This window comes from Mytilus californianus, unplaced genomic scaffold, assembly GCF_021869535.1.
Source record: "Mytilus californianus isolate M0D057914Y unplaced genomic scaffold, xbMytCali1.0.p SCAF_15, whole genome shotgun sequence".
NCBI lineage: Eukaryota > Metazoa > Mollusca > Bivalvia > Mytilida > Mytilidae > Mytilus > Mytilus californianus.
Window position 1 is genome coordinate 9569961 of NW_026262637.1, and position 22014 is coordinate 9591974.

General features: G+C 32.6%; 1 protein-coding gene across 3 annotated transcripts in view; it reads right to left on the bottom strand.

The window, feature by feature from the left end:
* Positions 1 to 22014, bottom strand: part of LOC127725357 (2'-5'-oligoadenylate synthase 1A-like) — a 308747-nt gene that overhangs the window by 20560 nt on the left and 266173 nt on the right. For 2 of the 3 annotated variants that reach the window (XM_052232291.1, XM_052232288.1), the window contains exons 4-5: positions 1320 to 1602; positions 1018 to 1187 (exon numbers count right to left, since the gene is read on the bottom strand). In XM_052232291.1, coding sequence (XP_052088251.1) covers positions 1018 to 1187; positions 1320 to 1602 — 453 coding nt within the window. Of the gene's footprint in view, positions 1 to 1017; positions 1188 to 1319; positions 1603 to 16858; positions 17262 to 22014 lie in introns of those variants that run through there. The other variant, XM_052232292.1, reaches the window with a different exon arrangement.

Below are 22014 nucleotides of genomic sequence, written 5' to 3' on the forward strand. Positions count from 1 at the left end.
ATATTTAGCATTCTTAACTGATGGCACAAATAAGATTTATTCCAAAAATGCTGTAGGCACATACATACCTTTTCAGATATCGATATACCAAGGAAAAAGGGAAGTAAGGTTATTTTCTAGCCACATAATTACGATAATTACAAGCTATAATATACACTAAATACATTGCCTATAATATTTCTGCAATGCACTGACAGACCTTATTCCTAATTGATGTATCCACAGGACTGACATAATTGTGAAAAAGTCTTTATACATTTTACAATTAAGGCACTGTGATGAGCTTACTTTGTCTAAAATTAGACAATACTGTTAACATATACATTGTTTGTATTTCATATTTTTGTGTCAGTGTCATTAAAGGTTTTTTTTCAAACAGATACGAAGAAGACATTCAAAACTTACAAATTATGCCATGCCAAAATAAAAAAAAAACCAATAAAAAAAACTACGAAGAGACAAAAAAGTCAAGGACTGACGGGACAAAATCAACTTTAACATTTGAAAATCTTGGTTCAATAGCATCATTATGTTTTTTAAAAAAAAAATTTATTGATCTTTTAGTTTTCAAACTACAGTACATACATCATGTACATACATTGTTACAAGATGTAAGTGAATACATTAATGACATTGTTATTATGCGACTCAGAAATATTAAAAAATTACAAGTCTTCGAATTTAATATACAGTATATGATACCTTCTCAAGAATACTTTTGAGTTCATTAAATATACAATTATATTCAAAATCAATTAAATACATTTCATAATTACCCTCCCCCTTTGTCGACAAATGACACGTGTTTGTCTTTAAAAAGATATAAATATTCAAAAATTTCTAAAAGTTCTCATTATTGAAAGTAATAACCCACTATCAAAGAAATTATGACAGGAAACGCAAGCTTTGGAATATAGTATCAACTGGGAGTTACAAACTTTACACTTTATGCAATTAGGACACTGTGCTTATTTCGTCGTAACAATCATACAATACTTATGAATTTATTGACGATACCTGAATAGACACATTCTTCCAATACTTTACAAATCTAATTAACTTTTTCAGTTGCTCGGTTCTGTGTCTCTTGACAAATTCTCTCTGCCATTTTGTCAAAGAAGGGGTGTATAGATTACGTTTTTCCTCTGATGTTCCTCTCATTTGGGTGTGGATACTCCTAATATCAGCTGAAAATCAAGTCATGACATTATTGTCAAATGTGATAACAACTCATTAATGATAAATTTTGTGAAGGAAGTGTATACAAAACATATTTACAATCAAATTTTTTCCCATAATATAAAGACGATTATCCTTACCAAAATATCCAAAGTTAACAGCTGGTAAAATGTCAACATTTATAAGATGGCCATAACCAGTCCCTGGTTCTTTACACGCTATTTCGAAAGAGACAGCTCTTTGATGTACCTGCGCATTCCGGTATTGTGTGAACGGGATAAGTGCATCTCTTATATACACCAAGATTGCCTGTAAGTCATTTTGCAGTTGATCCACAGATTGATATTGGCTGCTTGACAACAAGAAAACTAAATCTACATCTGATTTCCCTTTAATAGCCGTCCCTTTTGCTGTCGATCCAGTCTGAATATAGAAATGACGATATTGTAGTATATATGCAACAGCTCAGTCCGTTTTGTAGAGTTCCGTGGGGGTAGAGGCATGATTACTAGTAATCTTATTGCGACATAAACCAGAAATTACATTATCCTTGTGACCGGAAACATGTTCTGTGCATGTGATATCAGAAGGGTGAACGCGAAGAGAGTCATGAAGGCTACCTTTTTGAATGGTTCTACTGCGCATGCATGACCAGAAGTCATCCCTAGTTTTCAGCCTTTAAGAGGATGAAGGAGTTTTCACGCTTCATTCAGTTCAAAAACCCCGATATAGTAAGTATTTTTTATAAATGAATCTCGAGTTTTAACCTAAGGTTTTATGTCCAGAAGTCCGGTTACGAAACGGAATGGTTCAAATACCGTATGGATATGCATCCATCTGTGAGGTCTACGTTTTGATGTATAGTTCAGATATCGTGTCGAGGTGCCTTGTATAAGGATCGGGGTGTCATCTCCAACTACGTAACGACCAGGTTCAATTTACAGATGAGGATGCTATTTCGGAGGTGTTATTCATATTTCTATATTTTCCCTTTTTATGTCATGCAACGGGACCATACTGCGTTTCACGAGGTGTCTTATAATATTGGCAAATGGAGAATAAATAAATTCGTTTTTCCTTATGTCATTGAATTGCATTGTCTTTCCAAGGGAAACAGGTTTTTGGACAATGTTGGAGTTGATATGCCTTTTTTACTATGTGTCATTTTTTGGCAAATATTCTCTTGAACACAATCCAACACTGTATATTTTATATTTCATGTAAATTCGAGTATGTTGATGTCAAATCACATTGGATCTATAACTATATATAAAATAATAGAAAAGCCCTTTATTAAACTGCTAGTACTTCCTGTTATTTTATATGTATCTATACAAACTATTGCATTTCGACTTTTAATGGATAGATACGCAGCCACGTTTATAGAGTATTGAGTTTTGTTTTGTTTGATGAGGTTCAAGATTTTGATTAAATCAAGAGATCAACATTAATCAGTCCATCTTTTCCATCTTGTATTAGTACCGTTGGGCAAATCTTAATATAACGCGTTATTAACGAATTATTTTACGAAAAACGTAGCTTTGAGTGCACTTATTTATAAATGAGTAAGGCATGTCTATGTAAGATTTTTATTATCAATGGTCGATGACATGTGTCAAAAGTTAAATGTTGGCAAATGAAAATTAACATTAGTGGCGCACTAACTATGCTATGCACAAAACATATCTTGTTTTTAGAAATTGAGCAGAGTGTGCAAATGTTTTAAGTTGAAAATGTCTTTTAAATACATGTGTACATATACATCCTCTGTGTCTGTCAGATATTCAATGCGTTTTACAGACCCGTGAGCGATTTATATGTTAATAAATAGGATATATCAAAAATCGTGGTCGATGCATACAATTTTGTCTGCCTTTACAGCCAATTGTACATGTAGTTTCAGAGGAGTTAAACGTTGTAATAAGAAGGAAATGTTTCTTGAACCTATTGTAAAGGTATGGTTCATTTCCCCAAAACAGAAAAAAGATGGAATAATTGATTGGTTGTTGATTGCATAAGGAGCAAGAACAACTATATTTTGTAGGTATAGGTGCGACCAATTTATCTGTATTTAGGTGATTTTTTCCGACAATTTGGAAGTATTTGATAAAGAAATATAACAATATTGCATCTTCGTTTTTGGCTTCATTGGGAAGTTTAGGGAACCACTTATTAATTTAGGGTGAGATTTAGGAGTTTGACATGTGTTAGGGTAATAGTACGGCGGCTACAAGCATATTTCAGAAGAATTGTGCACATCCTGCTACAAGCATGAAATTTGGCATAAACCTTCATCAACCATTACTCTTTTAATTCAGATAGGGAGGCATTTGAAAAAAAGCTCTCACTTCCGGTAAAATCCAAAATGGCGGACATCATCTCCTATTCAAGTCAATTTCGACTAAAAGTATGTTTAAAGGCGTACTACTAAACATAACTGCATCAAATTTGGCACAAACCTTTCTTTTATGTCTCTTATTGATATCATATTAAGCAGAACTTTATAAAAATACCGCATTTCCGGAAAAATAAAAAAATGGCAGATAAAAATATTCAAATTTGGTAAATTTTGGTATCATTGATCGAATTTTATCAGTTTCAGGATCTCTTACCAATACACTTTGTAAGCAGTTTCAAGGAGACGGATATGTTTGTCCTCCGTCGTTATGGATAGGCCTTTTCACCACTGCCGCCGTAGATAATATTGATCATAACCCTAGCTCAACGACAGCAAAAGATTCATTCCATGGAACAGGAATTTCTCTCTTCCAACATGTTCCTAGTCAAATGAATGGACAACAGCGAATAGATTTCCAGTTAACGGACATCCAAGGTGGGCGAGTGACTGAAAGTTTGCCTGATTCATATGCTGTTGTAAAACCAACTGTTTTGAAGACAAATGTACCTGTTATTCCTGTGAAAGATAGTGCATGTAAAGGATGTACTGATGACTTACAAGAAGCAGTTCAGAACGAATACAGGTGGCTTGAAACTGTTGCCAATTCAAAGGAAAATGATATGGAGGAAAGGACATTGGTTTCTTAGGGAGCCTATCATGCAGAACACGAACCTATCAAGGATTTTGAACCATTCGTATCAGCACTTCTACCACTCTTTGAAGAAGAGGCTAAATCTATGGCAATGATAAAGCACTCATTTGATGTTATAAAGACTAGTGTCGATGCGTTAAATCCTGGTCAGAATCCAGTCATAGCGTTTGACCAACCTCTGTTTACAGTTGCTAAGCAAATGCAATAAACAACTTTCGAGTTCGATGCATTTCCGTCAAAAACTCTGGTTTTAGTGAACATCATTCGTGCGTTTAGGGGCATCGTCACTTCCGTTCCAATGTTGAGCGAGTGGTAGGAAAATTATAATCTATATTGCACGAATTATTCGGCAAATTAAATTCTCATAATTGACAATAAACACTGCTGTCATTAGGAAATTGTGATTAAGTACTTACAAAACAAACGTTATTTCTAGTTTATCCTGCACAATGACGATCACTAAGACGCTAGATGAACGTTAATAGTGCAGGTATACAGGCGATCCCCTCTATCTGGTAAATGACGTCATAAAGGCGCGTATAATTGACGAGTTTTTTCCGGTGAAGGATGAACTCGAAAGTGGTCTATTGAATTGGCCAGAACTCTACGGTGAAAACAAGTTCATAGTAATGTTCGGTGGACTTCATATTGAAATGACAACGTTTAAGACCATTGGAGATTGGTTGGAAGGATCTGGACAACTGTGCTGACACAAGCCAATGTTGCATCTTCTGGAAAAGCTGAGGCATTTTTGAATGCTAGTCACGTAACATGGACGAGACGTGCTCATCAGATATCTGCATGTTGTTTGTTCATCTTGCTGAAGGCTGCTTACCAGGAATACACTGACAATGAGGAAGTTGATCATAAACTGGACATGGAGGAGTGGTGCTTGCAAATGTCTACAGAAAGACCTCAGTTCCATTATTGGTTTACAACTCTGAAACTTGAATACGTTGCGCTCATTTTTATCAGAGCCATAAGAGAAGGGCATTTTAAACTGTACATAGATGCACTTACTAGAATCAGCCTTGAAGATAAGACTAGTGTTCAAAAGTCATTTTTGAAGGATGTTTGGTCGATGGTAGAAGTAATGGATGAATTAGGGAATCCGTTCATGGAAGACAGTCAGGATTTGCTTGTCCTTGATACGAAGGATATAGCATCAACATCTGTCGTTGATACTATCAGCAAAATAGAGAAGATCGGTAAATTACAGTATAAAAAGTACATAGAAGACAGACTGATAAAACGAACTGTTCCAATTTTTGAACCAATCAAGAAAAATGCAATGGCATTACTTAGAACTCCTCATGGGAAGACTGCTTCGGCAATGAAGGACAAAATAAGCATACTGAAAAGTGATGTGTCGTTATTTTCAAGACTTTATATATCTTGTCAGACAAGAGGTGGCGACTTGGAAGACTTCTTTGCTCATGAAAACAATATAAATCTGCCAGCATTGAGCCAGAATGGGAAAATGCGTCTCGGAACCAAATCGGATCTTCTCAGTAAGTGTTAAGAACCATTGACAACAACGACAGGTGATGTCCCTGAGGTGGATGTTTTAGTTATTGACGGAGCAGCAATTGTGAATATGCTTAAACCATCAACATCTCGTACCTTTGACGAATATGCTGATTTGATATTCTGTCCTTACATTAGGAAACACATGGAAACTGTAGCAAGAGTGGATGTAGTCTGGGATGCGTACATAGACAACAGCTTGAAAGCTGCCACAAGAAGCAAAAGGAGAAAGGGAATACGCAGATGAGTCCAGGGTAAAAATAAAATTCCTCAAAATTGTCAAAGTTTTCTGAGAGATGATGACAATAAGAAAGAACTTTTTAGTTTTCTTTCACAGCAGCTTGCTCAACAAAGTTTTGCGGAAAAGGTAGTTGTAGCAACAAATGCTCTGGATGTTTTATGTTATCCACCACATGATGATGTTTCAAGTTTAGCACATTATGTTCACATGAAGAGGCTGACACTAGAATCATGGTGCATGTGTCTGATGCAGTGAAACACGGACTAAAACGAGTCATGATTCGAACAGTCGATACTGATGTTGCTGTCATTGCTGTTTCGCTATTCCGTGAAATTGGGGTAGACGAACTATGGCTTGCGTTTGGGAGTGGAAAAAGCTTCAGATACATATCTATTCATGACCTTTCAAATGCACTAGGCATTGAGATATCACACACACTTCCTGTGTTCCATGCCTTTACCGGTTGTGATACCGTATCTTTGTTTGCTGGAAAAGGAAGAAAAACTGCGTGGGAGACATGGATGGCATTTGAAGATGTGACTTTAGCATTCAGCATAATGATTTATCAGCCTACATCACCAGATATGAATTTAATAATGGCATTGATAGAACGATACGTGGTTTTAATGTACGATCGAACAAACACATCAGATGGGGTTAATGAAGCAAGAAAACAACTGTTTGCGCAAAAGGGAAGACTAATTGAGGCTATTCCGCCGACTCGATCTAGTCTTTTCCAGCATGTAAAACGTGCAATATACCAAGGCGGGTGTGTATGGAGAACGAGCTTAGAATTGGTTCCATTGCTTCCTAGTCCAGGCGCTTATTGATGGCAAAGGGACAAAGATGATCAATGGGAACCCTTTTGGACAGCTCTTTCTGAGGCCTCGTCATCTTGTCAGGAGCTTGTACATTGTGGATGTAAGAAAGAATGCGGCGGTCGTTGTAAATGTGGAAAATCAGGTCTCCCGTGCACTGCTTTATGTGCTTGTAGTGGTGATTGCGAATAGACATGTGTTGCGGCCATATATTAGTAATTTTAAAGATGTTTTAGTACTTTAGTGACTTTATTCTTTTTTAATCAATCTATCCAAAACTGTACATTGAAGATACAGAATGAGTTTTCAAATCTCCGCCATATTGTTTTTTATTGTATTAAAACATTTTAAACATAATAGTGAATTATTGGTTTGAGGATTACTTAAAGTCAAAAGTTTAATGACCGGCACCAAAAAAACACTTTTTTTACATTTTGAAAAAAGAGGAATATTAAAATTAAAAATTGATATTTTTATGTCCGCCATATTGTATATAACCGGAAGTTGTGATTTTAAAGACATATGACCTATACATTGTATCCATGAGAAGCACCAAAGAAAGGTTCCTGTACAATATGATGATAGTAGCAATACATTCAAACACATTTCAATTACCCTCCAAAATAAATACGCTTACTTTAGTACAATGTCCGCCATATTGGATTTTACCGGAAGTAGGGTTTCCAAAGACTTATAATCTCTAAATGTATCCAAAGGTAGCACATAACAAAGGTTCGTGCCGAATATAATGATAGTAGCATGATTATAACACCTTTTCACATACCAGCCTTCGATATTGGGCTGATTTAAATATACTGTCCGCCATTTTGAATTTTACCGGAAGTGAGACATTTTTTTCAAATGCCTCCCTATCTCAAATCAAAGAGTAATACTACAGGAAGCTTTGTGCCAAGTTTCATGCTTGTAGCAGGATGTGCACAATTTTTCACGAAGCCGCCGTACTATAAGGCATATATTAGAGTAAGTTAAAAGCCTGCCCTCGTTTTATGTTAGTTATGATATTCCTGCGTATGGTCTTTATCTAAAATCATTGGGAAATTGTATGATTGAACTAACACATGTATTTAACAATGTCACAACACATTCATCTAATTATTGAAAATTATCAGGAGGTTGAATTAAAGAGGCTCGTGTCTACATCAATATTTTATATTTATAGCATACCTTAATATCTTGGAAATACTACGGAAGTAGCATTTATAACATTTTTGAACTGATCTCGTAAGTTGTTTTTTGACTGTTTACGTAATGCCCAAAACACATGTATGCAACTCCCTAAGATTAATTTTAAATAGGTATGATAGCCCTTGTAAATCGCATTATTTAAGTCTAAATGAAATATTATAAATAAGGAAAAAAAAGAGAAAAAATAAAAGAAAAAAATGCTTGCTACAGTTGGGTGCAGACCAAGCATTACATAAAGTAAACGCAGGTTAACGCCGCGTGCACATATTTCGTTAGGGAACTTCAATTTTCGCGTTTACTAGTACACGCGCGTTTACTATAATTACGTTAACGCGGTCAAAATGGAAATTTCTAATGTCTACCCGAGTAAACGGGTGTTTACTATGTGTCCGTTTAGTCAGTAGTAAACGGGCGTTTACTTCAGATTTCACAAGTTTATTTTTACGTGCACTTAAAAGTAAACGGGCGTTTACTACAGATTTCACAAGTGTATTTCTACGTGCACTTGAAAGTAAACGCGCGTTTACTTTTCGCGTTAACTGATTGTGTAAATTAAGAAATAAACTTCGTGTTCATTTGTACATTAATTTTTAATTAAAACGACTTGTATCTTAATATTTTATGTACAAGTGTTTCAAACCAGAACAATTCAAAAACACTTTTAATTCGAATATTAACTTTTATTAATTACAAAAAATCAGTTCCAACAATTTTCCCGAGTAGCAGATTTTCTATATTTTCTTTTCAAAAGTTACATGTACAAATATCGAGGCAAATAGAAAGGTTATCCAACACATCGGATAAATATTTGTATATGATGGGATATAAACATCACGGTATACGTTGCTTCGTTCCCCATTTTTAACAGTCTCTTCTTAAATATAACTCTATGCATTTAATACATGGATTTTTAATCGTGATTCACCTTGTTTGCCTTGGATTTACATGATTTAAGATTCTGTTTTGCCAAATGTTCGATCGAGACAGACTTATCCATAACGATTATAAATGATATCTGGGACGTCCGAAAAATATACTCGTTCTGAACATGAAAAAAAATATTTGCCCCTGGACGTTAGGCTACAAACGAAATCTATCAACTGCCATAATATATTAACAGTACACTTTTCCAAGAAGAGAACTTCTTATACTTTGGATACGTTAACTCGTACTTTTCATTATAAACTACTTTAATCAGTCATGTCAGTGTTGGATGATGCCGTTAAATATTATAGTTTTGTTTTAAATACAAACCATCCGGAACTACTGACTTAAGTGACAGTTCATTATGCAACTATAAAGATTTCCATAAAAAATGCAAATATGGTCAGTTTTGGTTGATGCGGACAAATAATTTTGTTATATGAGTCAGTCTAAGGTATAAAAACACTAAATTTGTTTATTATTCAATATTTTGAATAAAAAGAGTACATGCTGGCACTATAACTTGATGCGAACAAAATTGTGTAGTCATTGTTTTCTAATATTACTGTCATTCGTTTTATACAGATCCTCCTGACCTAAAAATATAACTAGTTTACTATGCAGCTTTATAGATTAGCATGATATAGTGCAAATATAATCAGTTTTGGTTGATGCGTACCAATTATTTTCTTATACGAGTCAGTCTGATGTATGAAAACTACTGATATTTCCTTACGATTCAAAATTTTGAATAAAAACAGGACATTTTGGCACTCTCAATTGATGCGAACAAAATTTTGTAGTCATTGTGGTCCAATATTGCTATCATTTGTTTTATACAATCCATCCTTACATAAAAATATAACTGATTTACTATGCGTCTATAAGATTTACATAAAAAAGAGCAAATTGGGTCAGTTTTGGTTGATGAGGACAAGTAATTTTGTTTTACGAGTCAGTCTGAGGTATGAAAACTGCTGATATTTGTTTACGATTCAATATTTTGTATAAAAACAGGACATTTTGGCTTTCTCAATTCATGCGAACAAAGTTTTGTAGTCATTGTGGTCCAATATTGCTATCATTTGTTTTATACAATCCATCCTTACATAAAAATATAACTGATTTACTATGCAACTATAAGATTTACATAAAAAATGCAAATATGGTCAGTTTTGGTTGATGCGGACAAATAATTTTGTTATATGAGTCAGTCTAAGGTATAAAAACACTAAATTTGTTTATTATTCAATATTTTGAATAAAAAGAGTACATGCTGGCACTATAACTTGATGCGAACAAAATTGTGTAGTCATTGTTTTCTAATATTACTGTCATTCGTTTTATACAGATCCTCCTGACCTAAAAATATAACTAGTTTACTATGCAGCTTTATAGATTAGCATGATATAGTGCAAATATAATCAGTTTTGGTTGATGCGTACCAATTATTTTCTTATATGAGTCAGTCTGATGTATGAAAACTACTGATATTTCCTTACGATTCAAAATTTTGAATAAAAACAGGACATTTTGGCACTCTCAATTGATGCGAACAAAATTTTGTAGTCATTGTGGTCCAATATTGCTATCATTTGTTTTATACAATCCATCCTTACATAAAAATATAACTGATTTACTATGCGTCTATAAGATTTACATAAAAAAGAGCAAATTGGGTCAGTTTTGGTTGATGAGGACAAGTAATTTTGTTTTACGAGTCAGTCTGAGGTATGAAAACTACTGATATTTGTTTACGATTCAATATTTTGTATAAAAACAGGACATTTTGGCTTTCTCAATTGATGCGAACAAAGTTTTGTAGTCATTGTGGTCCAATATTGCTATCATTTGTTTTATACAATCCATCCTTACATAAAAATATAACTGATTTACTATGCAACTATAAGATTTACATAAAAAAGAGCAAATTAGGTCAGTTTTGGTTGATGTGGACAAGTAATTTTGTTATATGAGTCAGTCTGAGGTATGAAAACTACTGATATTTGTTTACGATTCAATATTTTGAAAAAAACAGGACATTTTGGCACTATCAATTGATGCGAACAAAATTTTGTAGTCATTGTGGTCCAATATTGCTATCATTTGTTTTATACAATCCATCCTTACATAAAAATATAACTGATTTACTATGCGATTATAAGATTTACATAAAAAAGAGCAAATTAGGTCAGTTTTGGTTGATGCAGACAAATAATTTTGTTATACAAGTCAGTCTGAGGTATAAAAACTACTGATATTTGTTTACGATTAGATATTTTGAATAAAAAGAGGACATGCTGGCACTATAAATTGATGCGAACCAAATTTTTTAGTCATTGTGGTCCAATATTTCTGTAATTTGTATTATACAGTCCCTCCTGACCTAAAAATATAACTGAATTACTGTGCAGCTATATAGATGGACTTGATAAAGTGCAAATATGGTCAGTTTGGTTTGATGCAGACAAATAATTTTGTTATAAGAGTCAGTCTGAGGTATAAAAACTACTGATATTTGTTGACGATTATATAATTTGAATTAAAAGAGGACATACTAGCACTATAAATTGATGCGAACCAAATTTTTTAGTGAATGTTTTCCAATATTGCTGTGATTTGTATTATACAGTCCCTCCTGACCTAAAAATATAACTGAATTACTGTGCAGCTATATAGATGGACTTGATAAAGTGCAAATATGGTCAGTTTTGGTTGATGCAGACAAATAATTTTGTTATAAGAGTCAGTCTGAGGTATGAAAACTACTGATATTTGTTTACGATTCAATATTTTTAATAAAAACAGGACATATTGGCACTCTCAATTGATGCGAACAAAATGTTGTAGTCATTGTGGTCCAATATTGCTATCATTTGTTTTATACAATCCATCCTTACATAAAAATATAACTGATTTACTATGCGATTATAAGATTTACATAAAAAAGAGCAAATTAGGTCAGTTTTGGATGATGCAGACAAATAATTTTGTTATACGAGTCAGTCTGAGGTATGAAAACTACTGATATTTGTTTACGATTAGATATTTTGAATAAAAAGAGGACATGCTGGTACTATAAATTGATGCGAACCAAATTTTTTAGTTAATGTTTTCTAATATTGCTGTCATTTGTTTAATACAATCCATACTGATATAAAAATATTACTGATTTAGTATGCGTTTATAAGATTTACATAAAAAAGAGCAAATTAGGTCACTTTTGGTTGATGCAGAAAAATAATTTTGTTATACGAGTCAGTCTGAGGTATGAAAACTACTGATATTTGTTTACGATTCAATATTTTGAATGAAAATAGGACATTTTGGCTTTCTTAATTCATGCGAACAAAATTTTGTAGTTATTGTGGTCCAATATTGCTATCATTTGTTTTGTACAATCCATCCTTACATACAAATATAACTGATTTACTATGCAATTTTAAGATTTATATAAAAAAGAGCAAATTAGGTCAGTTTTGGTTAATGCGTAAAAATAATTTTGTTATACGAGTCAGTCTGAGGTATGAAAACTACTGATATTTGTTTACGATTAGATATTTTGAATAAAAATAGGACATTTTGGCTTTCTTAATTCATGCGAACAAAATTTTGTAGTCATTGTGGTCCATTATTGCTATCATTTGTTTTGTACAATCCATCCTTGCATAAAAATATAACTGATTTACTATGCAACTATAAGATTTATAGAAAAAAGAGCAAATTAGGTCAGTTTTGGTTGATGCAGACACGTAATTTTGTTATACGAGTCAGTCTGAGGTATGAAAACTACTGATATTTGTTTACGATTAGATATTTTGAATAAAAGTAGGACATTTTGGCACTCTCAATTGATGCGAACAAAATTTTGTAGTCATTGTGGTCCAATATTGCTATCATTTGTTTTATACAATCCATCCTTACATAAAAATATAACTGATTTACTATGCGATTATAAGATTTACATAAAAAAGAGCAAATTAGGTCAGTTTTGGTTGATGCAGACAAATAGTTTTGTTATACGAGTCAGTCTGAAGTATAAAAACTACTGATATGTGTTCACAATTAGATATTTTGAATAAAAAGAGGACATGCTGGCACTATAAATTGATGTGAATTAAATGTTTTAGTCATTGTGGTCCAATATTTCTGTAATTTGTATTATACAGTCCCTCCTGACCAAAAAATATAACTGAATTACTGTGCAGCTATATAGATTGACTTGATAAAGTGCAAATATGGTCAGTTTTGGTAGATGCAGACAAATAATTTTGTTATACAAGTCAGTCTGAGGTATAAAAACTACTGATATTTGTTAACGATTAGATATTTTGAATAAAAAGAGGACATGCTGGCACTATAAATTGATGCTAACAAAATTTTGTAGTCATTGTGGTCCAATATTGCTATCATTTGTTTTATACAATCCATCCTTACATAAAAATATAACTGATATACTATGCGATTATAAGATTTACATAAAAAAGAGCAAATTAGGTCAGTTTTGGTTGATGCAGACAAATAATTTTGTTATACGAGTCAGTCTGAGGTATGGAAACTACTGATATTTGTTTACGATTCAATATTTTGAATAAAAATAGGACATTTTGGCTTTCTTAATTCATGCGAACAAAATTTTGTAGTCATTGTGGTCCAATATTGCTATCATTTGTTTTGTACAATCCATCCTTACATACAAATATAACTGATTTACTATGCAATTTTAAGATTTATATAAAAAAGAGCAAATTAGGTCAGTTTTGGTTAATGCGTAAAAATAATTTTGTTATACGAGTCAGTCTGAGGTATGAAGACTACTGATATTTGTTTACGATTAGATATTTTGAATAAAAATAGGACATTTTGGCTTTCTTAATTCATGCGAATAAAATTTTGTAGTCATTGTGGTCCATTATTGCTATCATTTGTTTTGTACAATCCATCCTTGCATAAAAATATAACTGATTTACTATGCAACTATAAGATTTATAGAAAAAAGAGCAAATTAGGTCAGTTTTGGTTGATGCAGACACGTAATTTTGTTATACGAGTCAGTCTGAGGTATGAAAACTACTGATATTTGTTTACGATTAGATATTTTAAATAAAAAGAGGACATTTTGGCACTCTCAATTGATGCGAACAAAATTTTGTAGTCATTGTGGTCCAATATTGCTATCATTTGTTTTATACAATCCATCCTTACATAAAAATATAACTGATTTACTATGCGATTATAAGATTTACATAAAAAAGAGCAAATTAGGTCAGTTTTGGTTGATGCAGACAAATAATTTTGTTATACGAGTCAGTCTGAAGTATAAAAACTACTGATATTTGTTCACGATTAGATATTTTGAATAAAAAGAGGACATGCTGGCACTATAAATTGATGTGAATTAAATGTTTTAGTCATTGTGGTCCAATATTTCTGTAATTTGTATTATACAGTCCCTCCTGACCAAAAAATATAACTGAATTACTGTGCAGCTATATAAATTGACTTGATAAAGTGCAAATATGGTCAGTTTTGGTAGATGCAGACAAATAATTTTGTTATTCAAGTCAGTCTGAGGTATAAAAACTACTGATATTTGTTTACGATTAGATATTTTGAATAAAAAGAGGACATGCTGGCACTATAAATTGATGCGAACAAAATTTTTTAGTTATTGTTTTCCAATATTGCTGTCATTTGTATTATACAATCCATACTGATATAAATATATTACTGATTTAGTATGCGACTTTAAGATTTACATAAAAAAGAGCAAATTAGGTCACTTTTGGTTGATGCGGAAAAATAATTTTGTTATACGAGTCAGTCTGAGGTTTGAAAACTACTGATATTTGTTTACGATTCAATATTTTGAATAAAAACAGGACATGCTGGCACTATAAATTGATGCGAACCAAATTTTTTAGTCATTGTTTTCCAATATTGCTGTCATTTGTATTATACAGTCCCTCCTGACCTAAAAATATAACTGAATTACTGAGCGGCTATATATATTTACTTGATGAAGTGCAGATATGATCATTTTTGGTTAATGAGGTCAATTAATTTTGTTAAACGAGTCATCCTGAGTCGGACAGTGTGAGATGTGAAAAATGCTGGATTTTGTTGATGATTTAATTATTTTAATAAAAGAAGGACATGCTTGAACTGTTTGTTTGTGCGGAAAAAAGAAATTTACTATGATCAATTTTCAATTAATTTAAGAGGTGTTATTACATTATTAATTAACTGTTAATGTCTATCGAAAATGGTCATTTAATTTTGATGTACTTTATCATTTGATATTTAAGGTCAGTGTATCCAGGATACGATGACAATTTGCGTTAACGCGCGTTTACTACAAACAGTAAACGTGCGTTTACTTTTGACAAAATTAGAAGACGGGCCTTTTTCACGTTAACGCGGAAGTAAACGCGAAAGTAAACGCCCGTTTACTCTTTACAAAATTAGAAGACGCGCCGATTTTGCGTTAACTCGAAGGTAAACGCGAAAGTAAACGCCCGTTTACTTTTTATGTCTACTGAAATTTCTGAGTTAACGCACAGTTAACGCGGCGTTTACTTGAAGTGCACGCGAGTAAACGCCGCGTTAACTTATTCCGCCCGTTTACATGTAATGCTTGGTCTGCACCCAACTGTATATTTCAAATAGGTACAGTAGTTCTATCTATTCATCTGAAGTTTCAAGGTGTATAAAAAAAAACATAAGAGATTTGATAAGAAATACCAGAATCTCACCTATTAACACATATATGAGGGTCATATCCCCAAAAGAAAAAGATAGAAAAAAAAAAATAACAGCTGCTTCCATAAGCTGTAGTAAATAAATTTTTATTTATATTCAAATATGAGGACGAGGATGTGGTGTTCGTCATTTCTGAGTTCCTATATTTGTTAATCTGTTTATCACTATTATCAAACTTTTGACCATTATTCTCCTTTTTATATTCATGCACCCCATAATTCTATGCTTTTTATTTATTGGAATATATTCTATTATTTTGTACCAGTGCTATCTCTTCTGTAAACATTACATATATCCTCTTATATTTCTGCTTTCAGTCAATTTGTTGAGTTTTCAGACAGGAAAACTAAAGCGTATGACCATTTTGAAAATACACTAAGGCGATTTATTTGAACAGCAATGATTTAACACTGTAAAATATCTAATATTATATCTATATCTGATTATGAACAACTCGTGATGGCGTCCGTAAAATTTACGAAGGGACGATTTCAACTTCACCATTTGGAACTCTTGGTTTAATAGCTTCCTTGTGAGCAGCAACCCTTCTATCAAGGAAATCATGATAGGAAATACAAGCCCGGGAATATCGTATCAATTGGGAGATATATACCCCGTATGCAGGCGCTGCTGGAATGTCGCTACATAGAAATGGAAAGTTCACAATTGGGAAGCTGAAATCATCTCTTTTGTCGTGCAGTTTTGTTTTCAACCGACCCTCATTGTCAATTTCTAGATGTAAGTGTTTTACTAGTGAATTTTCAATTAACAAGCGTCGTGACAAAAAACATGGAAGAAGGATCATAAATCATTAATTTCCGTAATTGGAAAAGTTTTTTTTCGAGATATTATCTCTATTATCTTGTTTTAGTAAGTTTAGTAATAGCAAAACAATATTGACACACTTTTTGATAATACGAATCATTAGATTTTCTTGTATAGATAGGTGTTGGCGAATTATAACGGCTTAATTATTCGGGTTAACATTTTGAAAAAAACCAAACATGTTTGTAAAAACAAGGCTATTTCATTGACAGTATATTTTAATTATGTATCAGTAATAAATGTAAGCCAGTCTGTTTATCTTGGCATTTTTTTTTGTTTTAAGAAGGAAATACAGATATTTCTTTTATCAAATAAACTGTTCTTACCTTTAAGACTTCATCTGGTCTATATTTTCCCTTAATGTTATTCTTTAATATCTCACTGATATTTCTAATAACTCCATTGCAGACAGTTCTATAGGCGTCATCCGTTTGGACATGGTCTCTGATGAAGGCTTCTAATTCACGTCCGTTTTGGATAGAACTAATTGAAGAAACTGCCATTGTCATTATTTACGAGATTAATATTTGTAAAAAGCATGAAGTTGTAAATGTATTGATCTACACTACAACGTCTGAAGTACAGCTGCTTTTGATAACCAAAAGTTGTTCAACATTTTTTGTGTCGCTAATCTAACCTTTTGATGTTGAATTTTCCGTAAAACAGATTTTATTCAAGTCCTAGTCAGAATACGCTTATCTAGCTTCTACAAAATGATTATGGATACAGTTGTTGTATATGATTGTAACAATTTAATGCATATAAAATACTTAAAACAGATTATATATCCTAATACCTGCTTTGTGAATGTAATAAAGCGTATATTTATCAATTTTCTTCTCTTTTGTGTTCATATTTGTAACATATTGCAAGTATTGAATATTTTTGTTATGGACGGGTTGTGATAAGACCCTATTTTGTGCAATCTATATTCAGAAAATTGTACTTAGTAAAAGCTTAAGGTATATAAATATACGCACACTCTCTGTTTTAGTTAGTGGAACATAACAAAATTACATACATCCATCCAAAAGGATCCTTTCTTTTCCTTATATCTAGCAAAACCTTTCAATGAATTACTCTAGGAGTACAATTTATATCATAGCATTTTTAGATCGATAAAATACAATATCTATATATAAGGTGCCTAGAAAATCAACAAAACAATGTTATAGTAGATGCGATTCTTTACTTCCTCCCCGACCGAGGCTGTTACCTGTACTTTTTACTTCATACTTCTACGACAACACCGTATATATATAATTACTCTTAATATCAGCCCAACAATGTTAAATCTGCAAATTTGAAGAAGCAAATTTTTGTTCTTCCCTCGCCGGGATTCGAACTCATGCTATTGGAATATCGAGACAACGCCTGCACTGTGTCCAGCGCTCTAGACCTCTCGGTCACCTAGACTGAACTAAAAATTCAGCTTTTGGTGGCCTAGTGTTACCTTTCCCCGAAAGTAGAATCTAGAGTTGGATCACAGTACATGATATATTAGGCAAGAAGATAGAATTGATTGCAGATTAGCTAAATTATCTATCGTAAAGGATCGTAAGATGCAGTCACAGAAATAATTATAGGATAAGTACGTCTAAACAAGTGACAACTCTTCGACAGATCCGTTCATTGAATCACCAGTGAAGGTGATACACGGCTGAAAACACATATTATATTCATAATTACTCTAAATATCAGCAAAACAATGTTAAATCTGCAAATTTGTCGAAGCAAATTTTTGTTCTTTCCTCGCCGGGATTCGAACTCATGCTATTGGGATATCGTGACAACACTGCCTGCACTGTGTCCAGCGCTCTAGACCACTCGGCCACATAGACTGAACTTAAAATTCAGATAATTTAGCTAATCTGCAATCAATTCCATCTTCATGCATAATATATCATGTACTGTGTAACAACTCTAGATTCTACTGACGAAGAAAGGTAACACTAGGCCACCGAAAGCTGAAATTTTAGTTCAGTCTTGGTGGCCGAATGGTCTAGAGCGCTCGACAACCCTATGTTGCAATTAATTGCAATTTATAATTGATTATAAAAAATTCATAATTATTAGCCATATATGCGTGGTCATATGTTTGAGTTCATATATATTGTTTGCATATTTTACTTGTGTCTGTACATTTTATTTGTACAATACTAGTTAATAAGTAGATATAAATAAACAGTTATACTGTTATTTGTATGCACTAGTAATAGGTTATCCGATCGAGAATGTAAGTCGTTAAGGTTTCATGCATACATATATATACATAGGTTAAAAAGTTAATTCACATGCACAGAGTTATCTATTGAGGAAAAAACCGACAGTAAGTTAGTTAAAATGTCTTTTAGTGTCTTGCCTACTCATCCATCTGTAGGGACTTGTCAAGACTGAGACGTTGCTATTTGTAACGTTGTTGAGGGTATTATATGAGGTAACTTGATTGTTAACGTTGTACATGTATATTTGCATTTTGCATCGGGATAAATGCTTTAACACAGTAATGCTATGTTTGTTATCGGTATGAACTGCTTTCTCTTTTTCAATTAAAAAATGTTTTGTTTTTAATTTTCCATTTTCAATCTAAATGTTATATAAGATTACATATATTGTGGATGTTGTTTTTGTTCTATGTGGACACGAACCCGTTCACAAATAGTGTTACCGGTCTGACCTATATAATATTTTTAAAAATTAACGCCAATGATACAATATATCAATTGCCTTATATGTCATTTTTGCGTTTATATCGAATGCTTTTTTCATATTTAGAAAATATTTTGTACAGCCGGTTTTTACATAGTTGTATTCCTTTGAATAGACACCGCATCTAGTGTCACCACACTCTTTCATTGAAAATGTGTCTTGTATTCATACACATTTTGCTCTTTTCCAGTGTTTCTTCTGATTGTTTGGTTGTTGACGACAATATATCAAAATTTTCTTTGAATCTATCTCATTCGTTTTTCCGCTTTGATAGATTAACGAGAGATTTGTTCTTATGAAACTTAATATCTTCGGTAATTTCGGGTCATGTGTGCATACAAATGCATTAATATTTTGTTTTCCTTCGGAGTTTTGAATTCTTGTATAATCAAAAGTTAAACGTTTGGCTTATATATACCATCATCGCTTAGTTGTGAGGCGTACGTCTGTTGAGACAGGTATTCAAGTCTCAGCTTCCACAGTCTCTGATTATATATAATTGTACATATTCTACTGACCATACTATATGGCATATACCTTTGTGTATAATGTGGATAACATGGATGGTAATTTAAGTATTGTTCTGTGTCCGTTGTTTTTTGTAATAGATCGCCGGTAATTTGAGTACCAGACTTTCAAATAGGAATATCTAGAAAAGATAAATCGGTTCCACTTTTTCATTCTAAAATTGAATAGACAGATTTAAGGTAATCAGAAGGTGTCGGAACTTTAAAAGGTCTGCTTTTACTGTTCTCCAACATATAATGCAACCGTCGAGGTATCGTTTTCAATCATTTATTACGTAAATTTGGAATTTAATTTATTGATTGAAGATTTCCGATACTTATCCATACATTTGCTGTTGTAGAAATCCTATCACAAGATTTGCACAACTTTTGCTGACCTTAATTCCCATTGCCGTACGTTTAATTTGTCTTTATATCTTTTGATGAAAATAAAAATTTTAGTTGCACAGATAAGATTAGTTTTCATTGTCTGTACGTTAATCTAGATATTTAGATATTTATCAAGTAGTCTCTTTATTCCGGTTTTTAGATGCTTTGTCTCAGTTTTGTGTTAAATTTAGCTGTTATATTTGCAGTTATCCATGTCTATTAGTATGATAGCGGCACATTTATCCGCTTCTGTTAAAACTAATGTGGGATCGTTATTTAAAGTGATCAGGGCTTCGTTTTCTTTTTAGAATGGTTTTGTTTAAAGGGTTTCATTTCAGTGAAAGATAACGGTATTGTCTGTTTGTAGTTGTCATTCATTTTCCCTCGGATTTGAATTATTAATTCCATTGTTACTTATTTACTCATTTGTTGTCTGTCCGCCCATAAAATAAAATTAAATTCCGGGAATTTATACATCCCGCCATTGTGTTATTGTGCTATGGTCATTTTTGTATTCCTGTCTTTCATTTTTGCTTATGTGCTTTTTCTAAAGAGTGTTTATATACCATTTTGTTTTCTTTGTTGATATAGTTGGTTTTTTTTTTATTAGATGTGATTAAGATTATAGCAAAAGGTTGACTGTTGTACCCCGATTTTGACATTTTATCTATTATGTCTGTTTGTTTTGCTCACACACACATTGTTGTCAATATAATGAAATTCTATGCAACTGTCATACAAGTGAGAGGTTTAGATACATTGTAGCTATAAAAACAGTTTTAATCCACAATTTTCTACTTAAGAAAATGACTGTACCAAGTCAGGAATATGAAGGTTGTTTTCCATTCGTTTGATGTGTTTGAGCTTTTAATTTTGCCATTTGATAAAGGAATTTCCGTTTAGAATTTTCCTTACAGCTGGATATTTCTTTTTTTTTATTTTTTAAAAGATTATAATGATTTTTGGCAACATAAAATGATAATATGGGATAACATTGTGGCATGAATTTGGACATGAGTTAGTAATTGTATTTAAGGTTTACGGGATTGTAACTCTAGGTGGTTGGGATGTTATGTTAATAATATTTGTGAATTTGTGGTTAGAATCATTGTGAAAAGGTCCAAGGACACAGTTATCGTCCTTTGGTTTTCGTTGTCTACGAATGTAGTCCCTAGTGTGAACAGTGTATAACTTGCATTTTTTTTATACACTTTCCCAATTTATTTCTTGATATTTTATGCATGAAATATTAAGTAAGGGGATGAAATTACATGTTAAACAAATTTGGGTGCTGAATCTTTATGTTAAGTAGTGATTTGGTCCAGTTAAAAAAGGTCAAAAATTAGAATGTCTGAAGCTGTCAAACTGAATTTTAGCCCCCCTTAACACAGAATTGTCAATATTTTGAGTTAGAGCTGGTAGAAGTTTCTATAATTTTGATATTATTTGTATCAATAGTAGTACACTACACTGTAAAAATCTTTTTGAGATAGAGCAGGTGCGATTTTTTTAATTTGAATTTATTGTCTAAAAGAAATGCACTACGAAATAACTGTGTTCTCGGGCCAAAAGTGGTATCAAAAGGTGACATTAATCTTGGGTGTTTTAGAGTAGATTATTAATAAATTGTGGTTTGAGTTATTTCCATTTGAACAGAAATGTTTATATGGAGGAAATTGTTTTAAGTATATAAGGGAAACGTTTAAATTATTATTGAAGCGAATTGATATATTTGAAGGAGAATGCTGATAATTTGATCATTTTTGTGATGCATCTTTTTACCTTTTTAAACTGCAGTAGACAATTGATGTGATGTTGTTGAGGAGGTAGTTTTCATTGTTTGATTGAAAAATGGGCCTTAAATCCAAAATCTAAAC